This window comes from Puma concolor, chromosome D3 (genome assembly GCF_028749965.1).
Source record: "Puma concolor isolate L17-30 chromosome D3, mPumCon1.1.hap2, whole genome shotgun sequence".
NCBI classification, from domain to species: domain Eukaryota; kingdom Metazoa; phylum Chordata; class Mammalia; order Carnivora; family Felidae; genus Puma; species Puma concolor.
The window spans coordinates 10091656-10117660 of NC_141678.1; the positions used below are offsets into that span (position 1 = coordinate 10091656).

Sequence of the window (26005 nt, forward strand, 5' to 3'; positions counted from 1 at the left end):
GGCGTATCTGCTATCCGATTTGTAAGGACAGCAACAACAGCTACGCTATCAGTCTAAGAAAGATACTCTTTGCTTTCTAGGAGACTTCAGGATTCTCTAGGAGGTTCTAATCCAGCCAGCATTGCACACTGGTGACTTTTAGGCCCATTCTTTAAAATCAAGATATTAGGGTTAAAAAGGCATTTTAGTGTGAAAAACTAGAATCTTTCTTATTAAATTGGGTTTCAAAAAAAGGCTGAAAGATTCATTTAATTTCATAAACTCTCAATGTTCACCTTCATATAAGCGTTCTAAAAAGGCAGAGAGGACAGAGACAGTAATTTCTAGAATAAAAAATTTCTTAACTGAAATAAATCCAAATACTGTTTTTTTTTTTTTTCAGAGACAGCCTTTGTTCCCCCTTTAATCCCAGATTTATTCAGTTGATTTACTGACATCTGGTAGTACCTTGGCTTTGATCATAGTTGGCGCGAGTAAACATCACACTTGAGCTAGAATCCAACTGGCCCTTCCTCTAAAATACACTCCTTAACGCTATCCAGGAAACTAGTTGTATTATAAAAGAATATTTAATGGAAGATGACAAAACTACATATTAAGATCATCTAAGAAAAAAAAAAAAGTCAAGGTTATTTTGAATTGGTCTTAAGAATGGTTACAAGCACCTGGATGGCTCAGTCGGGTAAGTGTCTGACTTCGGCTCAGGTCATGATCTCATGGTTTATGAGTTTGAGCCCCATCTCAGGCTCTGTGCTGACAGTCCAGAGCCTGGAGCCTGATGCAGATTCTGTCTCCCTCTCTCTCTGCCCTTCCCCCACTCATTCTCTCTCCCTCTCCACCCCCCCCCAAATAAATAAAACATTAAAAAATTATTTAAAAAAGAATGGTTAGACAGCTTCAGTCTTAAAAAATAGTTTTTGAAGATGTTATTGCTCAGCAAACTATTGGTTCATGATCTCTGATGGAAAGAACCTCTTGAAAAGCATCATCAGCCTTACTGGGTGGTTAAGTCTTTCTATAGGACCTTGAATTAACCAAAGCTCAGTGTGACTAAGGACGTGGTCAGCACACCGTCTCAGTATGTGATCACACTGCACACCCTGGTACATGTCCCCGGATGTTCTCAGCCAACAGTACCCTTTCACTAGGGGGTCAGAAACCTGAGTCACCCTGGACTTCTCTCCCATGCGAGGGGAGCCCTGGGCCCATCAGCTGGGATGAAAACAGTTTGCTTGCTTGGCAGGGTCCATCGGGTTAGATAACAGAGTCTCCTATTTATTCATCCTCTCTCTCAAGGTAAGAAATAACACTTGTCGGGGTGCCTGGGTGGCTCAGTCGGTTGAGCGTCCGACTGTGGCTCAGGTCATGATCTCACAGCTCATGGGTTCGGGCCCCACATCGGGCTCTGTGCTGACAGCTCGGAGCCTGGCGCCTACTTCGGATTCTGTGCCTCCCTCTCTCTCTGTCCCTAACCCACTCACATTCTGTCTCTGTCTCTCTCAAAAATAAACATTTAAAAAAAAAAAAAAAAAAAAAAAGGAAGTAGTAACACTGGTCATTATAGGCTATGCCCAGTGTTGGGGATCAGGCTTAAGAAAGAAGACTCATTGATTTTCCTGAGGAACGTCCTTTCAGGCTAACAATTAAAACGTGACCAGGAAAAAAAAATAGTGAAACTGATGTTAGAAGGTTCCACATAATGACTAAATGTGCAATATAAACTCGGCTTTAAGAGGAAAATGTGATGCATTACAAGATTCATAATGTTCACTAATTATGCACATTACTATGAAAGCGACAAGCCCAAAACTAAAAATCCACGTTACTGGGCTCCCAAGATGCTCCCAAGAAACACCGAGTAAGGCAGGTGAGGAGGCACACCTGACGCTCAGACGGACTCACAAGCCACCACATGAATTCGATGAGAAAGTAAAAGGTAGAATAAAAAAATGCTGAAATTTCTTTTTCTCCTTCCTATGAGAACACAAGAGTGATTTCTCTTTAAGGAGCTGGTGTGTATTTTCTACAAACGGGCTAGTGCAGAGAGCCCGTGCAGGGCTGGCTTTGTACCCGGAGTTTCTGCAGGGGTCCCCGAGATGCTTCTTGTGAGGCCGGACTGGGCCGCAATGGTGACATGTAACAGCAGCTCGGCTCGGTTCATCAAACTCTTGACTAACGTCTTCGTTTTAGCCAGTGGGTGCGACGGTTTCTGAGTAAGAGAATTCACTTCTTGTAGGAACTTCTCCCTGGAAGGAAAGGCTAATGTGCATTTAGTCGTTCTCAGCTTCACCGAAACCCAAGTTTCGTAATTATAAGGATACGAGAAGATAGGGGGAGACCAAGCCAAAGAAAGCTGAGAAACATCGCTCCCCTTCCCTATCAGAAAGGAGCAGCCTTGTGAACGGACCAGTGTCAGCTCCCTTTGCCCAGTTTCAGATGCACCTATGCTGACTTCTGAAGGCTAAGCTAAAAATTTCCATGTTTACAAACTGAGTTCCAACTCAAATATTCAGTGAATGCGTCAGATTTTTAAAAAGTATCTCCTAAGAGTATACGTCATCACAGTGTAAGCATCACAGTAGTAAATTAGCTTTGTGTAGTTATTAACATCACTAACCTCAGTGATAGGACCATGTTTTCAAGATCATTTCCATCAAAGGAGACTTCCTTCATTGAACACAGAAGTTCTAGTTCTTTCATTTTGTTCTAAAGAAGGAAAAATCAAGAAAAGATGGTAGGCAGGATCTGCAAAAACTGAGTTTTACCGTTCATGTTAAAAGGAACAGAGAATTTCGGGGGGGGGGGGAACCCACCACCTCTGGTCCATATTTGTACGCCAGAGCACATTTGTAAGTAATTATTTGATATTTTAATGATTACAGATGGCATTGACTACTTTCTGGGGACTTCTCCAGTACCTATAACTGCCTTTTGTTTTTGAAGGCTTAGAAGCAAAATTTGACAATGCTGGTAACTTCCTGATAAAACTATTAATCAGTTAAGAACAGCCTAATAATTTATTATTTGTATCATTGATATGTTGATCTAATCAATCTTATTTAATCTCTGTCAAGAATGGATACATTTTGGTGTGTGCGACATCTTAACAAGAATCATTATTTGGTCTCTACACATACATGATATATACCTTTGCACTGTAAATACCAAAGCTCCAGTGATCAAGCCTACAACTTGCTCACCTCATTAAAATGGTAATCATAGAAGAAGGGCATGTTGTTCTCCAGCTTCCCCTGCATGGCGTCATCAACCTCACTTTGCCATTTCTGTTCCAATTCTGCAACACTCTAATAGGTACATTAAAAAATAAAACAACGCGAGAATAGGTACAAAACAAAAACCAGTGCTATCTGCAAATTTGGAAATCTTAGTCCTAATGTTTCAAAACTTCAGGTCACTTTTTTTTTTTTTTAACGTTTATTTATTTTTGGGACAGAGAGAGAGCATGAACGGGGGAGGGGTAGAGAGAGAGGGAGACACAGAATCAGAAACAGGCTCCAGGCTCTGAGCCATCAGCCCAGAGCCTGACGCGGGGCTCGAACTCATGGACCGCGAGATCGTGACCTGAGCTGAAGTCGGACGCTTAACCAACTGCGCCACCCAGGCGCCCCTTCTTTTTTTTTTTTTTTTTTTTTTTTTTTTAATGTAGGCTTTATGCCCAGCATGGAGCCCAATGTGGGGCCTCAACTCACAGTCCTGAGATCAAGACCTGAGAGGGAGAATAAGAATCAGGTGCTTAACCAATGGAGCCACCCACATGCCCCTCAGGTCCCTTTTAGAACTTCATTACAGGGGCACCTGGGTGGCTCAGTCACTTAAGCGTCTGACTTTGGCTCCAGTCACAATCTCATGGCTCCTGAGCTCAAGCTCTGTTTCAGGTTCCGTGTTGACAGCTCCAAGCCTGCTTTGGATTCTCTCTCTCTCTCAAAAATAAACAAACATTAAGAACAATTTTTTTTAAAAACTTCATTACATTTCCAGGAAAGAAATTATTTCCAACAGTTGTAGGAGAAATCTAAGTGCTTTCGCCTTCACTTACCTGCAGCTGTCTCTCCATGGCATTGAGTTTCTTGAAGGTCTCTCCCATAATTTTACACAGTAAGTCATATTCCTCAGCATGTTCTTCTTGATACTGGAAATTTATTAGGGACTGCAGTGCATCGACCAAATTCAAGTGCTTAATAACACAGGAGACCACCATTTCCTCCATCACATCGGGCTGAATTACTTCTCTGTGATTACGAAGGAAATGAGTCAAGTATATGCCATGCTCTCAAATTACCAATCCCATATTCAATCGGTTGGAGGGTGTAGGCTTTGATTTAAATATATTAAATACATTAAACCACACCTTCTTTATTACAATAAAGAGGCACGACATTATGATGGCTTTCATATCAAGTTGGCAGTAATTTACTGTTTAACTGACAAAACTGACTTCAGCTGATAAAATGAAAATCAAAATTAAAGAGACTTCATTTTCTATAATTTGTATATTTTGTGTCAGAATCGTATTAAAGCTGGAATAGGTCTAAGGATTTAAAAAAAAAAAAAAAAAAAAAAAAAAAAAAAAAGATCTTTAGCACCATTTATGCACCATTACAGCTTGTGATATTTGGATGCTGGGCTGAAAATGAATGGTACTTCTGTCTCTTTCTTTTTAAATTTCAACTATTCTTAAAATCTTTCTCCCTGAAATGGGCAATCGTGTCTCAGAAGACAGGGCAGAGGCCACCAGACTTGAAGCAAGAATACTACAAAGACGTTTGCAACTGCACAACTTCATGTTCTACATCAAAGACCCCTCACCATCTCTCTGGACTAAGGAAACCCAAGTTGAGGACTAGGAGTAGACGGTCAAACCACCATGGAAAAACCTAGAACTTGTCAAACCTTCTCATGCCTCAGAATCTTATGGAAAACTGGTCAAAACATCGATTACCGGGCCTCATCCTCAGAGGTTCTGATCCACTAGGTATGAGATGGGGCCCCAGAACTAACAAGCGCTCAGACAGTGTTAGCTGGAGGCCCACACCTTGAGACCTGAGGACCTGGAATACCACCTGGGGGTACTCCCCAGAGTATCTGGTTAGCATTCATAAGTAAATGCACAATTAAAGGCTCACTTGCTAGACTATAAAAAATTTACCACCCCCCCCCACCTTCCATTGTCTAAACAGTTTTTTTTTTTTTCCAATGGGAAAAGCAGAGCACCGTTTAGCAACATACTTTATACTTGGTCTGAATTGAGGTCTAGCACGCCCAGAAATTTCCCTGAGCTTTATCATGATTCCTGGAGGCAGCCTGATCCGGGGCAGGTCAAAGTAGTTTCCAACAGGAGGCACGAGGACGTCAGAGGGGTAGGTGAATTCTCTGTCTTCTTCGATGGTCAGTGGCAGTGGAGATGGGCTTGGAGTAAGGGCAGGCGAGATCACGCCATTGGCCTCCACCTGCCACTGGCACCTGAACAGACAGGAAAGAGGATCTTCACTCCTCTTCCATCTGAAAAGAGCTACTTAAAGTTTGCAGATATACCAAACATCTGAAGGATCACATTATATGTTAGGTATTCACCAAGCCTTCCCCAGAAGCTAAGGAAAATGAGCATTATATGAAATCACATCTTTGGGAATTTACCTTCTCCCCAACATTTTATTATGAAAACTTTTAAGTATATATAGCAAAGTTGAAAGCATTCCAAGGTTAACACCCATATACCCGCCGCCTAGATTCTAGAATAAACATTTTGATATGTTTGCTTTATCACTCATCTACTCATCCTTTAGGGGATCCTTTAATTTAATTATGCACTATTTGGGTTGGAGAAAAGCTTCTGCAGTTCAAGGCTGTAATTTCAAATTTAGTAAAGTAAGGGCCAAAAGGCACTTTTCATCTTCTTTCTTAACGACAGTGACACCCTCGGGATTGTCAGGCAATATGCACAATGAGCTGGGAAACGGACTCAAAGTAGTTTGCCATATGAAGTTCTTGCGCCTTTGTGAGCAAAACTAGCCCTATCTGAGCCTTTTACCTTTGTAAAAGTTTGGACCGCAATAGTTCCTGACAGGCTTCTTCTTCTTTGGTGATTTCTGGTCCATTGTACAGGATTCTCAACATGGAGCAGGCTAACACGGACAGACCTAGAGCCAGGTCTACCAGAAAGGGCAGGCCTCCGGACACATCCTCCGACGACTCCTGCAACGCAGACAGGGGCAGACCACACTGGTCAGCGTGCACGGTGGAGCACTTCGACCCGTGTGCACCGCGCTGCACGGGTCCCCAACCACAGGGGCTCACAGAGCAGCGTCGAGTATTATGGCTATGGGACACAGGCACAGCACCCAACACCATGAGCAGAAAGATGGTGGCACAGAGTGAAGGCTGAACACAATTCTGGAGAGAGAAGAGCTGATAAGACTCCATATTAGAGAGAGCACAAATCACGTGCAAGATTCTTTGGGTCGATTCCTCTCTGCTGTGCCTATCCAGGTATAAATCACTACTTCGTTGGGTCACTTCCATCCTGTGCTCGAACCAAGACGTTGTCAGTTCTCATACTGAGTTCATTCAACAAATATTTGAGTACCTACTGTGTACCAGTCATTGTTCTAGGCCCTTGCAATACAGCAGAGAACAAAGATTCCTGCCCTCACGGAGCTTCCATTCTAGCAGGTACTTCCGCTCTAGAGTGTGTTAGCTTGGTGAAACTTAAGCAATCTCCAAGTCTAAAATAGGTTTTACAAATCAAGCAACTCAAGGGGCTAGTAGAACTCCTACCACTCTCTCATTTTTTTTCCGGCTGGGAAAAGAATTCACATAGATTCACGGGGAGGGAAGTAACTATTTGGCACTAAAAGGAGTAGACTGAACCTGCATACAGGGTTTCAATGGACCATATACAGAGTATAACATACCCAATTAAGCAGAGACGGAGCCTTTGAGAATAGAATGAAAATCTGATCCTACCACTCTAAAAACCCGGAATTCCCAATGCTTATTTCTGTTAGGTGTTCGAGTCTTCTTCACCTATGGAAAGATGCTAGAGGCAGATTACCTCTCCAGGCTTTGAAGATGGAGCCCCTAGCAGTGGGTTCTTTCTGTGCCGCTAAACGGATTTTAGGTCACAGCTAGTTTCAGTCCACAAAACTACTACTTATGAAAGTAGTCTACTACTGCCAAATGGAAGAGATGGATGAAACAGTAGCTCATATTTTGCCCAGTCTCCGGGGCAAATATGATGTCTGTAAGCAAGGCACACAGGAGAAAGTACATTATGCCCACAGCGGTGGTTAGGTTCCAGTACCTGAGCGCGAACTGTGCAAGCAAAGCCCCACATAGCTTTATCGGGAGTGTTGTGTTCACGGCCACTTCTCATTTCAAAGGAGAAGGTGACTGTATCTCCTTCCACCTTAAAATTTAAGGGGGGGAAAATACACTTTAAAAAAAAAAAAGACACATGATTTTCAAGAGAGCAATGAATTTCAGAGATTTACTTTCAAAAGGGCCACAGCAATAATTCACTCCTTTTCTCAATCGCATGTTTGACTCAAACTCCATCCCCTCTCTCCTCTGGACACCAGCCTTCCGGGGGTCTCTCCTGACCAGGTAGTCTGGGGACGAGGCATCTGGGAAACGGGCCACGATCACCCAATAGCAGGATCGGAGTATAGATTAAATCTTGACCATAATTTCAATTGATTCCTCAGACTTCTATTCTTTCTGCCCTCCCCCTCCCCACCACCTCACTTGTGCCGGGAAGGCAGGCAAACGGCCTGGATCTTGAAGAACAGAGTGCTGCGAGACCTTGCTCTGTATTGCGGAACCAACACCACGAGTAATGAACAAAACATAGGAAATGAGAGAACGATTAAAAGTGTCGTGCCAATGCCGATGCAGATTTGGATGCATCCAAACTACACCCCTGGACATAACTTGCTCTCTACTGCTGAATTAAAGAGGGTAGGTAACGCACACGAGATACAAGCTTCCAGAACAGACTTTGGAGAGGTTTTCAGGGTTTAGTGGGCATTTCAGTTCATATTCATAGCCTAGGTAGATCTGTTGTAGTTCCAGGGCCCAGATTACAAAGCATGACTGGAATCTCATCCATCTGAGAAGGATCATTACTGTTGCTCCAGAGGCCCAAATTCATTCGAAAACACGGATTCCACACTTTTAACCTAGGGTGCCCATCACGGGAGAGTGCAGACAAGCAAGCTGAAAGAACTAGCAGGCCTTCATCTAATGGACAGGGAAGGAAATGCCGTGGGCACCTCAGTCCCTGGAGTAACCTGGGGAATGGATGCCAGTTCTGGAGCCGACAGGGGTCTGACAATGCCCTACAAGGAGGGTCATTCTGAATGAGGCAGTGAGTTCACAGACCCGGCAAGATGGCTCCAGCTCAACAAAAGCACCCACAGACTTTTTTTTTTTTTTTTTTTTCCCTGGAATTAGAGTTAATACTCGGGCCTGGAAGGAACGGGAGTTCAGTTTTCTTTTCGAGGAAGTGAATCTGACTGGATACCATACCTTCACCAAGTCTTTGGGCCAGCCAGTTCCTAAGACACTACGGCTGCCATATCCCAGTGTGTTGCCTCCATACTCAGCAACCTTCCTACTGTTTGTGTTAGGCCCCGCATATATCACCAACTTCAAAACAGAAAATATACTGTTAGACTGTAAAAGAAAAACAAAAACAACATCTACAAATAAAAAGGCTGCAAAAAAATGTTTGTTTAAAAATACATTCATAACCAGGCACTGATGTCATTACAGTAGAATATTCCCTGATTTTTTAAGGTATAACTGATACTAGTTTGGATGCAACAGGTATTACCACAATTTAACTGCCTGGGGACCTCACATTAACATAGGTCTACTCAGCTATTACACATATTGTTAAGTAGTTATTGTAATGCTAAGTAATGACGTATAACTCATTAATAACTGGTACAGTTTGCCCCCTGAAGTCCTCCCCCAAATTAATAACGTGAGCAAATACAGATGGAAAGACGGTGATATCTAACACAACAAAATAAAGGCAAAAAAACAAAAAACAACACAAAACCCAAAAACTCAATGAATGAGGATTTTTAAAAACGCAACAAATTGAAAATAAGCCATACATCCTTTGAATGTTGCTTAATGGGGTAAAAAGAAAATGACATAAATTTAGGCCAGAAAAGGTGCTGCTGCTTCTTGGGTCAGTTTTCATGGATCAGTACTTTTCCGCAATAAAGGTTATTCATGTATATGCAATTAACCAACTTTCTAATACGCAGGAGAGATATTTAGAGGTCCCTTGGCATTCAAATACTTCCGCGGGAAGAATGAAGCTCTGGTTTCCGTAAACTCCAACTCCTGTCTTCTCATGTGCACTCTGACCACCTCTGACTGCACAGGAGAGCTCGGTTTGGATCTAGAGGCTACATTTTTAGCCCCTGACACTTATCATGTTGTGCTTTCTTACCCTTTTGGACCTTTTGCGGATACCAACCAGGGACCACTGGAAAAGTAAATGTTCCTTTTATCTGTGTAGGAAGCCTCCCTGTGCCTCAACATTTAACGCTAAACGTCTACCGCAGGTGTTGGTTAGCGTAGGTCGGAGGATGCAAATCACTGGTTTTAAAGGAGAAACAAAATGACACCGACTGATACGGCAACCTCTCCATTTCTATTTTCAATAGTCCTATCAGCTGAATCTAGGAAATGGGGGTAGCTGATGTCAGGAGCCATGAAGTGGGGCAGGCTGATGGCAAGACGTTTCTTTTTTGAAAGGCCCATGAAAGACCATTTTCTAAATTCTCCTGCTTCTAGCTAACCTGAGTTTTGGAGACGAATCTTAAGCCCCTCCCGACACCTGACAGTTTTCACTATCCTAAAAGATAAGGGGGAAGGGGACACTATCATTTGCTCAGTGATGGGTTTCACCACCTCAGAATACATACAGTTAAGAAGTCCTTTATTATTTAACCTAAAAATCTCCCCTGGAAGGATTTAAGACCTTTCACCCTAACACTCTACAGAGGAGCTAACAATCTACATACAACTACATAAAAATAGTCCTGCGTATGTACAAAGCTAGTAGATAATCCTGCAGTTGTTCTTTTAGGAGGTTACACGTCACAGTCACATTCCTCTTTCCTCAGAAGTTCAACATGATGGTTTGCAACACAACAACATAAACAGAAGAAAACACTTCAACCCCTCAAATGTTTCCTTCCACTTAAAATTATCAAGCCACTACATGTCAGAAACTACTCTTCCTCAAAATCTACGTGGGCCCTGAGGTACTGACAACAAAGAACAAATAATAAAAAGAAAACAGATCCTAGCACATCTGAAACTCTTCTAAAAGTCCATCTTCTCCCAAAGAATACGTGAGAAGCCCCAGAATCGGGCAGTACGATCTTTCTAGATGAATGCAAATCACCTGTCCACAGGAATTCCGAGCACCGGAGGAAGGCAGTAGGTAAGCAATAGGCAAAGGAAAACTTCCTTTGACTCTCAGATCTAAACTCTGAAAAGCTTACGAAAGTGCACTTTCAACATGTTGTGAAAACGCTGTTCTTCGAACACAGACATGCTGGTTATTTCCCCAACCACTACCCTTCAAGGCGTATCTTAAAGTTTTCCAAAGAGACATCTGCAGACAGAAATAAGTCGGGAATGGTGACCAGAAGCAAAGAAAAATAAGAAGCATCTAAGAAACCAGCCTATTGGCGGTGGAACCAATACTAAGCCAGTCTTGCTTACTTTGTCATAGTCATACTGTGAAGAACATCTACTATCAAATCTAAGGTACAAGCAGCGAGCTCCTGGGATGTGGACAGTTTCTTTAAATTTATAGTTGTCTCTGACAGGGTGGACGGTTTCCACAGTCTTTCCAGCAGCCCATGGAGCAGGAATCTTTAAACCAGTGAGAAAGCCTGGCTCTTCCTTCTCTTCCAGCATCCTAAAACCAGACACAGAGAAAGTGATTTAGCTTAGCAGTGGAGAGAGGAAAAAGAAGAGGTACACATGGTAAAATACAAAAGGTTAAGAAATGTCGCTTTCCTTTTCCACATCATGCAGTCTGACAACCTCAGAGCTTTTAAATGCTAGGTATCAGTGGCGATCAGAAGCACTGTAAAAGCTCCTATGTTTAAGGCTCTTTTGTTGTTGTCGCTAGAGAAGATACTTGCATTTCCCCTCTCTCTTTTCAAGGAGGAGAGCCCAGGAGAGGACCTCACCAACTCTCAAGTTACTAAAAACAAAAACAAAAACAAAAACAAACAAAAAAAAAGATGCTATAAAGGACCCTTAAGATTGGTCACTTTCCAAATCCCACAGGATTAGTATCCTATCAAGGTTCCTTTTGTTGATATCTAAATGCCAATTGTTGAAAACTCCATGAGTCTACCTGACTTTTTACTTTAATTTTTGCTAAAGAAGAATGCCTTCAAAGTCCTCTTGTCTACTGTAATTAAACCCTCGAGGGCTTTGCAGCCCAAGGCTGTGGTATACAAACTCCTAAGACCTATACTTGGCTTTTGTGAAATTAACACTCTTCTTTCAGCTCTGCACTAGCAATGTGGTGGCCACGGAGTCAAGTGTGGCCAGGTAGACAGAATCTGAACTGAAGACAATTTAAGATTCAGTTTCTTGATCACATGAGTGACACCACAAGTCATCATGAACAGCGTGTGGCTATGGCTGATGATCCTGGACAGCATGGGGGCAAAGTTGCGTCACTACGCAAAGCTGCATTGGATACCACGCTCTTCTAGAGAAACCTGCAAAGTCGCCCCTTTCTAATTGGCATTGTTGAAGACTGCTCTGATAGATGTAACTGACACGTAATCAACTGCCCATATTTAAAGTGTACAACTTGGTAAGTTTGGACATAGGTATATACTAGTGAAGTTTCCTTCCTTCGCTTGGTAATCCAGGCAATCATTTTTTGCTTTCTATCACTAGAAATGAGTTTACATCTTCTATAGTTTCCTATCTAGGGAATCATATAGCATGTTCTTTTTGAGGGGATCTGGCTTCTTTTGCGCAGCGTAAGGATTCTGAAAGTCGTTCCTATTGTCGCATGTATCAACCATTCATTCATTTTTATTGCTGGGTAGGATTCCGTCGTAGGAATATTCTAATACTCTGCAACTCATTTATCCCTTCCCCCGTTGATAGACATTAGGGTTGTTTCTTATGTTGGGCTCCTCCAAGTAAGGCTGTTATGAACCTTCATATACAAGTCTTTGTAAGAAGCTATGCTTTCCTTTTTCTTGTGTAAATACCTAGAGGTGGAATAGCTAGGTCATGTGGCAGGTATACACTTAACTTTTTAAGAAACTGTCAACCTATTTGCCAAAGTCATAGTATTTTACATCGCCATCGTTGGTATAGGAGAGCCTGTCAATCTTTAATCTCTTGATCTGTGGGGAATTTATTCTCACCTGATCCTATAAATCTATAAAGCAATTCTAGATTTATCTGGAAAACGTGACCCTAAAGTCTCTTTTCCCAGTTACAGAATCCTTGCTAGAATTCAGTGTCGTAAAAGGAGAACGAGGCTTTCACCAGAAGAAAACAAGGCAGGGGTTCCAGCAAGGAAGCAGCATCTTTCACCTCTGATCGGGGAACAGCCTGCCCTTCTGGTCTGATGCACCACATGGGGAACAGCCCACCTCGGCAAAAACTGGACACTGGGTTTTAAGCAGCAAAGCCGTCTGAAACACAAAACCATCATCATGTCTTAAAGTGCTTACTGTCAGTTATCTGGATGGTACTACAGCCAAATTTAGAATTCTCACTTAAGTCATCTTTTTACAATCCTAGTCTGTCCTCCTTCACGAAGAAATGCTTTGCGACTTAGACCACTTAACATCATTTTATTTAATGCTGTCATGGCACATATCCTTTCTATCAGTCACCGATAGCCCGCAAGGCCTCAGGAGGCTGAATACAATGGTAGGATCTCAGTAGCATTGCAGATTAGCATTTTCACAGCTGACCAGCGATCAACACTTGCTAGAAGATCGCAGTAAGTAATTTAGTCAAACAAAACGTTTCCCCTTAATATTTCGGTTTCTTTTTTACTATGTTTTCCTTCATTCCACTATTATTTCCTTTGACTTCTGAAAGACATGGCCATGTTTACTCTGCCTTCAGTAAATGCACACAGCCGCAACGTGAGAGGTGGGCGGGCCGAAGAGCAGCTCACTTTGGCACACCAGGGACCGTACCTGACTGGTATAGAGTACCAACTGGACCAGCTGAGGCATCAGGGCATCGGCCATGGTCAGAGTCTGTAAATTTGGATGCATCAGGGAAGTCAGTAACACTGGAAGAAGGTGACCAAGCATAGTAGCCTTAGTAACTTGTTCCAAGCCTTTTAACCTACAAAAAGTTCAAGAAAACAATGGCTTAAGCAATTCTTAATCACGTGAAGAAGCAACCGTCCTCTTTATCTGACAAATTCTCTTAAACTGCATTTCCTTGAACTGCTTAAGCACTTCTAGCTACGGCAGTTTGGTCCACAAATCTCCCACCTTCTATCACTGAGGGAGAGGGAGAGAACAGAAACCAAGTAAGAGATGTCACCGTCAACCTGAGTTGACACGGTACGTATCATAGCACCTCGGAAGCACTTTATCAGTGGGTTCTAACATGCAGACGGCTACTCTAGGTAGTTACCACAGGTAGAGTTCCCTTGGCACTGGAACTTTAGATCGCTGTGCTGTATGCAGTCTCCGACAGAGAGAAAGTAACTAGCTACAACACAGATTTTTCTTTTGCCTTTAAAATCACATCCCCCATTTTACTGAGACAGAACAGTGTATAAATTTAAGGTATATAACAATTATTTGATAGATGTATATATTGTAAAATGATTACCTAAAATCACATTCTTGATATCCCAATCCTCTGCCCGAAGAATTAAGGGATGTGACTCACCCAAAGAAAGACGCGGGTTATAGAAATTCTCTGAGGCTACTTAGGGTACTGGGGTTGGAACAAGAAACAGACCTCCCATCTCCCAGGCTCTCAGACTATCTCTCCTCCCTGGCAGGCGGGGGGCAGGTAGGGGGTGGGGAGGCCAAATCTGTACCACAAGCCCCAGCGATGGGCCCCATAGGACTTAACAAGCCCTCGTGCAATGCCTATCTGGGTTATACTGCCCCCAGTTCCAATGTGGCCACCTACTCTCTGGGAATGGGCAGGAAACAAGGGACATGGGGACAGACAGGGTTACCAGAGGAAAAATTACACTGCGGGTTGTTTTGGATCAGCATCTCTAACATTAAAATCATTATCACACACAGATGCAATGGCAAACCATTAGCAGAAATTTTCATGGGGAGGGCTAAGAAAGAGTTTTATTACTGGGAGAGAGAAGATTACCCTCTACAGAGGTCACTCCTATACTTGAAGAAGTAAAATTACAGTAAAATTTTAAGACATTATGTCAGTGTCATCTTTCGCATGGCAGTTAATCTTCTGTGTCACTAAGTCACCTGCCTGTCTAAAGTACTTATCACGAGGACACCAAGTGCATGTGCTGCTGAGCTAGATGACGGAAGGAAAGGCCAGTTTGGGGGCGATGATGGTGGCAGACCCGAATGTCGGCGGGGAGGCTGTGCACCAGAGCCTCGCCGCCCCCTCAGACTCTGGCTGGCGGCCCAGTCTCACCTAAAAGCACCATTAAAGAGTTCGATTGCACTTGGCATTGACAACAGTTGCCGTTTCAACCTAGTCTCACAAAAATCCCTCTATATTAAATGAACATTTGATGTTCTGTCCTAAGAGATTTTGCTTTCATAAGCAATTCTGCTTCCTGAAGGGCAGCAGGCCACAGCTCACGACCCATTTCCTCACCTCTGCTCACGGTCAGCTAGGTCACTATTTATGAGGGCAGTTGTGACCTGCTGTAGCATTTCCAACACTTCATCACATCCAGTCAGGATTTGGGTGGCAAGAGCCAAAATACTGACCTTTAGCTCCTAGGTAGAAAATACCACAATATTATTTTTTAGGCTTTGGGATGAACATACACTCACAACGACAACACGAAACGATGTATTTAATGATGCATTTCCAAACGAAATAATGAGGTGGCCAGAATCAGCCCAAAGCAGGAAGTTCCGCTAGGATGGCAAGTAGCAATTTGATTTGGGAGGCTAAGGTCTGGAGTGCTGACAGAAATACGCAGTATTTCACGGGGAGCACACCGAGTCCCTGGGAGAAAAGGCATTTCTCCCATCCCCTCCAGCACAAGAGAGCTCCCGGTGGCCAGCCGAGAAACTGTCCAGGTGGAAGATTGCCTTGGGTGGTATGAGGGCAGCTAAAGAGAAAAACAGAACAGTAAAAGGCGCATGTAGAGGCGGTGAATAAAATGAGACAAAAACACAACATTCTGAAACAGTACAAGTGACCTTTTTACTTAATGTTGTAAACCATCACACTTGAAAACAGGCAAGTTAAAAATTCAATTGAAGTAGCAGGCAGTTACAGGCTATCGAACATTAAAATTAACTATTAGAGAGTTCGTGGGCATACAAATCCTAAATCGTGTGTTAAAAAGCACTCGTTAAAATCACACAAGTGTTTAAGCTTACAATTATTTTCTGTTAAGAAAAAATACAACCAACCTAACCTTCTAGGTGAAATCTGGGTTTTTAATTTTTCCCAGAGATACTGGATAACTCTGCCTCTTCTGCCTTTACCAAGAGTATTTCTCTCCATGGATTAATTAAAGAATTTACAGAATTTAGCCTTTCAAATAGAAAACACTTGCTTCCATTGTTGGGACTTTTCTGGGGCCTTCTTTGCAATGATTAAGATGTTTTTATCATGAAGAGAAAAGGAATTCTGAACTGACAGGCTAAACCATGGTTTAAGTCCCACGGATCCCATCAGCTGCCATGTGCTGACGGCGCCCCCTGTGGCCGCACAGTGCATGCGGTTAGCATGCCTCCTCTGAGCCTCACAGAACCTTGCCAAGGGAGACTTAGTGTCCTTTTTCACTGAGAAACTAAGGCAAGAGAAGTTAATCAACAGTATCAGCAATTTAAATGATTAATTCCTGCATTTTTGCCTATTTAAAAACTGATTATACAGTGAGATCAACTCAAGAATTAACAAGTGTATGGGTTTTAGAGTATCAGCGCATAAAACAGTAAGAAAAGGGCGAAGCATAATGGCTTTTATCTCTATCGCTTCCTCGGTAAATTTCTCAGTGTGTTTCAGTCAACACTTTAGAGAAGAACCAAGTTCTTATTGATTTCTCTAATTCTCTCACAAAGAAGAAATTCTAAACAACAATGCAAGCAATAGCCTCCAGCATCTGTCAAAATTATAACCACCACTGCTATAAAAAAAAAAAACTTTGGATTGCTATAAATTGCCATGTGGGAACAAATTATTGAGTTTACATAGAAGCTAACTTAAAAATAATTACAGAGAATGAAATGAACCGTAGGTTTAGAAATTATTCAATATAAAGGTTGTGAGAAAATTACCACCTTTTTAAGTTATTTGAATGGAGAGAATGTAATAAACCAGCCACAAAGTCAAAATTATTTCAAATGTTAGATTATTTTATCTCTATATACATAGATTTCAGATGTGTATGAGATCACTTGTAAGCGCAATACTTTATAGTCCTTTAAAAAAGGATGAAATAAACAAGGCACAAGAAGAGTGACAGAAGAGTGACACGAGCACATGGAGACACGTTATGAGAGTGTCACAAATATGGTAACCACTGTGCAAGGACATAAGAACCTATGAGATGAGTGACCTAATATTACCTCTCACAACAATATAGCCACATGGTGAAATGTGACATCGTAATACACAGAGTTAGCCAGCTGAGCTGCACTTTACACACTGGGTAGAAAGCATCGTTAGAAGAAAGCTTGGTGTTTACCTGTACCTTCAATGTCTCTCCCTGCAAGGAGCTGTCACTGTCCTCGTTCTCATCGGGTTTAATCAAAATAGTGTTACTGAGAAGGTGGTTCTGAACTGCCATCAGATAGCGCAGGCAGGAGGATGCAGCCTTTAATACAAATAAGGGCATTTAAATGATCTACACCTTACAGCAAAAAGGCTTCATGTAATCCTCATGTTTATAAGGGTTGGACAAGGGAAGCAGAAGAGAAAGTACAGAAAACAGACCAGGTTAGTTTCTCAGGTGACTTATTTCCACATGACTTTTGATATGTCATTTGACACATTTACCTTTCTGCCTTCTGCTGCCTAATTCGCACTAGTCACTCAGATACTTACTTGAATTTCTCCCACCCTCTCCCCCTCTCATGAATTTCCACTAGAAGAGAGTCCACCAGAACCTTGAAAGAATCTCTAGGTTCTTTCTAGTCTCTGGGGGAACGGTGACGTTTTAGAAAACGATACCACATTAACAATTAACAGGGAGGACAATCCTCACTATGTAAACAAAACGAAAACATCCAAATTCAGTCAAACAATTCACTGCATCAAGACATTTAAAAGCAAGAGGAATAAAATCTTAGAGAAAGCGATCCAAGTGGGTTTGTTTGGTTCTGTATTTCCAGGACAAACACAGTCACCCACTGACTCCGTCAATTAAGACTGCCTTGGAGAGTGCGTTACATCAGTGTGTATACACACATACACGCGCGCATGCGCACACACACACACACACACACACCTCAATACAGTAACATGAAAACAGGGACACTTGATACCATTTGGCTTCATTAAACACATTTTTACTTACAGGCACAGTCGAAAGGAGTTTTTGAAAATCCTCTTTAGAGACAGTTTGGCACTTGGTGATTAAGATACAGGATTCCCGTACAACAATCTTCAGAATGTAGTGTAAAAGTTCATCATTTAGTCTTTAAAATGCAGGAAAAACGTAACAATAAGATACGTATGGTTTAATAATAAAAGGATAAACTTTACACAATTGGAATGAGATGACAAACAGGAGATACAAAATTCACTGGCTCTGTAAGTATATCATCTTCCTCAGCAACAATGCTAACAACTAGGTGTACTATCTAAATCCAACTTAAGAAACAAAATGGTAACCAAGGACGTAGTCTGAGTACTTTTGTAAACGGCAAAGAAAACCAACACCTTCCTCCCCTTCCCAGCTCTCACCCACACCCTCACCCTGGCCCTCTCCCGTAGCCCACTGAGTTGGGTGGCACCCTTCACCAAGATGTTTAAATAAGTTCCATCCATTCTTTCCACTGAGTACTTTGCTGAGAAAACTGAAAAATGCTATCATCGCCTTTTAGGGCAAGTGTGGGATATATGATCTTTTGACTGATCCGTGATTTCAACTTAACATGCTAATTATCATATTAGGTATTATAGGAGACTTACGTTGCTCAAACGCATTTAATGTAAATTAGTTACTGAGAAAAACACAAAGAGAAGGCTATCAGTCAACAGCGTGACTGGGGTCACCTGTAATGCTCATCCTCCTCGCTGCCAAATCGGTTGTTTTGAAGCTGTTCAGCTAAATTGGTTAAGATCACATCCCGCAGCTGGGAGAGGCCGCTGTTTCTCTCTCCTGACACAGAACAGAGCTCCGTGAACGACCCTGGTGATTACACTTAGGAAACTGAGGCTATTAAAACAAGTTTTCAAATGAGCACACTGTTGACGATGTGGGGGCGCCAGGCACACGTACTCTCACAAAGAGCAGCAGCAAAAACAACCTCACAACCAAGCACTTCTTTCAACCAGCACATCCTTATCTAGCTGTAGTTTGCCTCTTCATATGTCACACAGTGGGATTTCTAATTCCTTAAATTCACGCTGCTTATAAACACAGAGTGTCTCTGACAGGGTGAGCTTTGCTGTAGTTGTTCGATCTAACTTTAAAAGTTGGGTTTTAATGTATGGAGGAAACAAACGGACTTGGCAACCCCTAAGAAGTCATTATCTGTAATGCACATTAAACCTCTACTATCAGGCACCTTCTGCTAAGCGGCATGGATAGAAAAAGGTTGATAAAGTTTGAAGATACACAGAACAGGGTTTCTCCTCTCAATCTAGTTGAAGCACTGGTGTACGTACAGATACATTAAAAAAAAAAAATTGGGGCGCCTGGGTGGCGCAGTCGGTTAAGCGTCCGACTTCAGCCAGGTCACGATCTCACGGTCTGTGAGTTCGAGCCCCGCGTCGGGCTCTGGGCTGATGGCTCAGAGCCTGGAGCCTGTTTCCGATTCTGTGTCTCCCTCTCTCTCTGCCCCTCCCCCATTCATGCTCTGTCTCTCTCTGTCCCAAAAATAAATAAACATTGAAAAAAAAAATTAAAAAAAAAAAAAATTAACACGGGGCACCTGGGTGGCTCAGTCGATTAAGCATCCAACTTTGGCTCAGGTCACGATCTCACAATTTGTGGGTTCGAGTCCCGCATCAGGCTCTGTGCTGACAGCTCAGAGCCTGGAGCCTGCTTCAGATTCTGGGTCTCGCTCTCTCTGCCCCCCGGCCCCCGTTCGCATTCTGTCTCTCTCTCAAAAGTGAACTTTGAGGGGCGCCTGGGTGGCGCAGTCAGTTAAGCGTCCGACTTCAGCCAGGTCACGATCTCACAGTCCGTGAGTTCGAGCCCCACGTCGGGCGCTGGGCTGATGGCTCAGAGCCTGGAGCCTGTTTCCGATTCTGTGTCTCCCTCTCTCTCTGCCCCCTCCCCCATTCATGCTCTGTCTCTCTCTGTCCCAAAAATAAATAAACGTTGAAAAAAAAAATTTAAAAAAAAAAAAAAGTGAACTTTGAAAAAAAAAATACTAACAAATACTAACAAACAAGAAAGGTCTATTATCATAATAATCCAGTTGGTTCCTCGCGGACAAAAAAAGGGATGGCTGTTCCAGGAGAAGTCAGGGATAATTCTCACCTTCCGTTAAGACCAGCTTAAGTAAGTTATTGATTTCGGTTTCACCTGGGTACAAGATATTTAAGCCAGAGCTGAAATGACAGAAAGGTCAAAACGCTTTTCAACAAATATTCTAGAAAATCCAAACTCTAGATATTTTAATTTGCACTTATATTAAAGATGCCAGTGATTACATGAAACTCTGAGGGAAGTTTCATGACTAACAAAGTGGCTGAACCTAAATTCAACATCATGATACAGTCCATTCACCTCCCTGATCAGCAACCAACAGGCTCCCTCTCCTCCTGCGAGTTTCCAGAATGAGAACTTGCCTGAGGCTGGATATGGAACTGGTAAGAGAGAACTGAGCTGTAAAAAAGTCAGTGTAGCCGGGCCAGGTAGATATTCGCAGACTGTGCCCAAAAGCACATTTGGGAAGTGGCATTTCTAAATCTCAGCTTTTCCAAATGGGCAAGAGGAACATCACAAGTGGTGCCAGAATTTTTTTTTTTCTGTGAGGTTTCCACACAATAAAGTGAACATTTTTCAAGTGTACAATATGACAAGTTTTGACATATGGGTATACCCATGAAGCCATCACCATAGTCAGAACACAGCCATCACCTCCAGAAGTTTCCTCATGACACTAGATTTAAATTAGAAACAGGGGCATCTGACTTCAGCTCAGGTCATGATCTCGTGGTTTGTGAGTTCAGGCCCCGCGTCAGGCTCTGTGCTGACAGCTCAGAGCCTGGAGCCCACTTTGGATTCTGTGTCTCCCTCTCTCTCTCTGCCCCTTCCCCACTCAAGCATGCGCGCGTATGCTCACTCTCAAAAATAAACATACGTTTAAAAAAAAAAAAACTTAAAAATAAATAAATTAGAAAAGATACCCAAAGCATAATCAACTATGGAAGGAAAAAAATCCCCTCCCTCTCTGCTCACCCCTGTCACACAGTTCTTGCAGACCAAGCATTCAGTTGTCCCTTGGTCACTAAATTATACTTGGTCACATTAAAACTATATTCCTGGATAACAGTTCATTGCACTCGGAAAACAATATTAAATATTAAACAATATTATTAAATAATAACAAACAGAAAATGGCCCATATATTCTGCCCTCTTCTCTAACAAGATGTTAGGTTTTAAGCAGAATTTAAAAGGTACTTTGCATTTTACTAAGCTCTCACAAACTCTCATAGTAGGTGTTATTTTTATGCCCATTTTAAAGCTAAGGAAAAGGAAACCTCAAACCGAGCTAGTAAGTGGCAGAGCAAGGACTAGAACCCAGGTCTGCCGGCTGCCCAAAGCCTGGCTTCTTAGTCACTTTGTGACACTCTCTCCACACAGGACAGGAACCTTCACTTGCAAACCATCAAAATACCCAATTAAAGAGCTAAAAATTTTTTTTCTTTCTTTTAAAATCCGAAAGGTAAGATGAGGACACATAGTTATGTGGCTTGGGGCCTCTGGGAGTGGGGCCACAAGCCCTCTCTGGCCAAATTATCCCCTGTGCACGAGGCCCTGACTATGGGATGAGGTCAGAGGCTTCCAGGCCACCAGCCAGTAGAGTACAGAGGGTACAGGGTGGCACAGGAGACGCATTTTGCAGAAAGCATGAAGAAAATCATCTGATTACCTGATGGCAAGACAGACTTCCTTCTGAATTTCAGGGCAAATTTGATCTTTTGGTGCCATCAACAACTGCCAAAGCAGCAATCCAGACCGTCGAATGATGTCTCGGTTTCTTTCAGTTTGTGGGCTGAAGAAAAATTTAAATACCACCTACGGAAACATAGGGGGTGTATCTAAAAATGCTTATTCTACTAAGGATAAAATTATCCCTATGAAAAAAAGCACATAGTAGATATTCTTATGAACAGACATCCAGGTGGATTTTTAACCACACTCTCTTCTATTGTGTAATAGTGTAATTATAGTAAATATTTTACATCTATTAATTGCAGTGAGCTACATATAGCCATACTCCATTAACTGCAGTGCAATGAATATGATTATCATTCCTAATTACAGGATTAGAGTGTGGTTATGATGCAAGACGGGAATGTTATTAAATTTCTCTTTTGGTGGCAATTAGCTGGCTGAAAACAAGTTTTGTGTTTCTTTTTCTCTAGTATCTTATGTCGAAACGGTGCATTTACCTGAAAGACAACGAGAATACAGCGTATGATACAAGTATCTCCGTTAACCATGGCCTTCTCCATAATGTCACAAATACTGCTAAGATGGTGGGCTTCGATTGGATGCTGCTTGCCCAAGACACTTGTGATTGGAAGATTGGGGTTGGTGGCAAGAAGATTGAGTTGGTGTATGCACATCGCACCCACATGGTGCAGTAACTGGTTTATAACCTCATTCGTGGTTATAGCCTCTTCTAGAAAATGAAAAAGAAACTCAGTGAGGAAAGGCATCTCCATGGGTGGCCTCCAAGGAGCAGAACTCTGACTTACAAAAGGAACACACATACTAGGACAGAGGATCTTGGCTCCCATCTCTTCTACTACCTCTGGAGAATCCTTTTCCCTGCCACAGAGTGCTGGGGCGAAAATGAAAACGCTAGGAAATCCCCATTTTTTTTTTTTTAAAATTAACGTTTATTTATTATTAAAAGACAAGAGACAGAGCATGGGAAGGGCAGAGAGAGGGGTAGACACAGAATTTGAAGCAGGCTCCAGGCTCCGAGCAGTCAGCACAGAGCCCGACGCAGAACTCGAGCTCACAAACTGCGAGATCATGGCCTGAGCCGAAGTCAGACGCTTAACTGACTGAGCCACCCAGGCGCCCCTAGGAAATCCCCATTTTTAAAGGGCAGAAGTGACTAACCACTTAGAGAGCCCTTTCTATATGCCGGACAACAGGCTAAATGTTTTACATGCATTACCTTACAATACCGTTATAAAACTTAGACTATTTTAGCCCTGTTTTGTAGAGGAGTCAATCAAGGTTAGAGAGGTTAAGTAACTCGCCCTGGGTCACACAGATACTAAGTGTAGAGCTGGGATTTGCATTCAGGTCATTTCCGCTCAGAGGCCATGCTGCAACCAATCTAGTAAAATCTACCTTCTATGACTTCTCTGTGATGGAACACCACCCCCACCGCATCCCCACTCCCAGGTCCACAAATATCTCCTCCCACGGTACCTCAACATTTTTATCTCAGTCACCACAACCTAGAGAGCCATCAGTTCAACTGTGAGCATTCACAAGCATCCTCTTACATAATAATAAACAGCCCATGGACGGTCACAGCCATTCAGGAAATGGATGTGAAAGTAATCTAAACAGGCAGAGTGAAAAACAGAACAAAACAAAAAAACCCAACCCTGCTTTTCCCCCTTAAAGTAGCTGAAATTAATTGCCTACCAGGAACAGGAAAGCAGCAATCTGGGAGAGGCAGGCCTGGGTAGGGGGACCTTGGAGTCGCTAAAGGATGGTGGGCACTGGGGACTATGAGGAAGGACTCAAGGAAAACCAATGAGAAGGTAAACTTGGCCAAAACTAAACTTTTCAATTGTATATTAACTGGAGGGCCAGTTCTCTTTTATGTCTTTGAGTCCCTTTGCTTTTAGGACAATAGAATTCGGGTTAATACTACTCGTCCTCACCAAAGACTTTCAGCAAGCTAGCCTCTGGGACCTACCCAAATAAATAAGGTCTTTGATTTTTATGCTGAGTTAGATGGGAAGCTGGTGGAGGAGTCTGAGCAAAGGAGGGACAGACCTGACTCCTGACACTGAGACTGGTTGCCGGGCAGAAAGGAGCCTACAGGGGCGGAGGGCAACCGTGGAGGAAGCAGGAAGACCAGTGAGCGGGCCACTATGAGAATCTGGCAAAGTAAAACCAATGTCTAGGCAAGAGGTAGTGTAGCCCGGGTAGTGCAAAATGGAGCCTGCTTGGGATTCTCTCTCTCCCTGCCTCCCCCCCCACCTCTCTCTCTCTCTCTCTCTCTCTGCCCCTTCCCTGCTCACATGCACGTGCTCTCAAAGTAAACTTAAAAAAAAAAAAAAATGAGAAAACATCAGATGAACCCAAACCGAAGGACATTCTATAAAATACCTGACCAGTAGTCCCCAGAAGTGTCCTTTTCCGTTCTTCAAATAGGAAGACTCTATCCAGCTAGGTCCAAGTTGCGGATTTATTTTTCCCACCATCTCAAGCCTGCTGCTGAGCCCTCTTAATGATTTTTTCTCTCTTCAGTCACTGAACTTTTCAAATCCAGAATTTCCAACTGGTTCTTTTTTCAAACATTATTTGTTGACATTCTCTATTCTTAAGTCATCTTTTTCCACAGGGTTTCCTTTAGATCTTTCAGTATATGTATGAAAGGCTACTTTAGTCTTTATCTGCTAAGTCCCACTTCTGAGTTGTGTCTGCAGTGTGTAGCTACTAATTTGTTTGGTTTGGGTTTTTTTTAATTCTTGTTTCTACGTTTTTACCTTCTTTACCTGTTTACTCTCATTATTGTTTTTACTTTTAAGCCTGCTTTCCTAGGGGTCACCTAGTCTGAGTCAAAGGTTGTGCTCAAACGCCTTGAGCCAGTAAGTCAGCCACCCTGGCTGGGTCTCTCTTTTGGGGGGAGCACGTCAAGGCTCATACAGCTTTCGGTTCTGCCCTGGATTTCTGTCGGGCCCTCCCACATCGTCACAGGTATATACAGGCTCGTGCTCGGCCAGGCCTGTGTGAACACGCTGGGTCCTCTCCAACTTCTTCTATACAGATGTGCAGGGAGCTTACCAAGGCCCCGTGCAGCTTTCTCCTGACCCGGATCTCAGGAGCTCATCTCTGGCTAGTCCGCTGGCTCTCTGCTCGCCCTCATCAAAACCACAACCTCAGGCCAGCTAAGCCACTGGTCTTCTCAGCTGGCGTGCCACACAGACGAGTATTGTTACTGACACCGGGGTTGGGCAGGAGTTTTTTCCACGCTCTGCTCCAAATCGAGTCAGCCTCCTCCGGCAGCAAAGCTGCCGGTTGACATGATCTGCCCCATGCCGGTGGGGTCACTGACATGACCCGCCACACCCTGGGGGGGGGGGTCACTGCACTGACCGAAATTACAGTGGAGGACGGGAGCTTCCATCCCAGCTGAGAATACCACAGACTTCCGCTTCTCTTACCCAAAGTTCAGTGGTTTTATGAGGATTCACTTCTCAATTTGGTGTATGCCTTTGGTCAGTTTCCAGAGCCTAGAAATAGTTGCTTTTGGTAATTATGTCCCTTTCACCGTTACTGTAAGGGGGGAAGATGTGCTCTTCTATACCACTGTAACTGACCTTGAAGCCACTCGCTTTTAAGTTAATATTAACAATACATACTTAATTCCATCTAATTATAAGTTTGTTTATAAATAAGTTATCAGTGTAAAACATTAAAACACCAAATAACCCACGGCAAGTACAAATCATCATTTTTTGCACCACGGTTCTGACAATTTCAGAGTGATTTAACAGTTTGCTCTAAAGAACTCTATGGACTGGGGCGCCCGGGTGGTTCAATCGGTTAAGCATCCATCTTTTGGCTCAGGTCATGATCTCGCGGTTTGTGGGTTCGAGCCCCACATTGGGCTTTGTGCTGACAGCTCAGAGCCTGAAGCCCACTTCAGATTCTGTGTTTCCCTCTCTTTCTGCCCCACCCCACTCATGCTCGGTCTCTCTCTCTCTCAAAAATAAACATTAAAAAAAAATTTTTTTAAGTCTATGAGACTAGCTCACATCCTCTATTTACAGATTTATTTAATCACAAACCAACCAGGCAGCAAGCAGGTCAGGTTTCTAAGTTCAAAGTGGGAAGGCTGTTGACACATTTTGTCGCTTGGCCTATGTTCCCACTTACTAGTACTGCTGTGCTCTCTCCTAATTTATTTCGTGAAGGAGAAGTCTTTTCCTATAAGACCATGAGTGCACTTCACCTTTGGGCTCTGTGATGATGTGGCTGACTCCAAGTCTCTGGCAGACATAATGGAAGGCCTGGTTCCCAGGATTACACCACTGATCAATATAATCGTTTGAGCATGTCCACAGCATGTTGTTCACTGTATCGTAACAGGCACCTGCAAAGAGCACATTGTATTCACCGGTCAAGTCACCATCGGCCTGTATACAGACTT

The 26005-nt window shown here is 42.9% G+C and overlaps 1 protein-coding gene across 6 annotated transcripts in view; it reads right to left on the reverse strand.

Moving 5' to 3' along the window:
* HECTD4 (HECT domain E3 ubiquitin protein ligase 4) overlaps positions 1-26005 on the reverse strand; it is a 190841-nt gene that overhangs the window by 68826 nt on the left and 96010 nt on the right. For 3 of the 6 annotated variants that reach the window (XM_086681731.1, XM_086681730.1, XM_086681735.1), the window contains exons 11-29: positions 25808-25948; positions 22044-22276; positions 21521-21666; positions 19901-19971; positions 18466-18571; positions 17765-17885; positions 16934-17062; positions 14881-15005; positions 13248-13401; positions 12631-12731; positions 10774-10972; positions 8548-8694; positions 7322-7426; positions 6050-6213; positions 5248-5481; positions 4058-4250; positions 3201-3305; positions 2618-2706; positions 2071-2246 (exon numbers count right to left, since the gene is read on the reverse strand). In XM_086681731.1, the coding sequence (XP_086537857.1) occupies positions 2071-2246; positions 2618-2706; positions 3201-3305; positions 4058-4250; positions 5248-5481; positions 6050-6213; positions 7322-7426; positions 8548-8694; positions 10774-10972; positions 12631-12731; positions 13248-13401; positions 14881-15005; positions 16934-17062; positions 17765-17885; positions 18466-18571; positions 19901-19971; positions 21521-21666; positions 22044-22276; positions 25808-25948 (2739 nt within the window). The remainder of the gene's footprint in view (positions 1-2070; positions 2247-2617; positions 2707-3200; positions 3306-4057; positions 4251-5247; positions 5482-6049; positions 6214-7321; positions 7427-8547; positions 8695-10773; positions 10973-12630; positions 12732-13247; positions 13402-14880; positions 15006-16933; positions 17063-17764; positions 17886-18465; positions 18572-19900; positions 19972-21520; positions 21667-22043; positions 22277-25807; positions 25949-26005) is intronic. The other 3 variants (XM_086681734.1, XM_086681732.1, XM_086681733.1) reach the window with 3 other exon arrangements.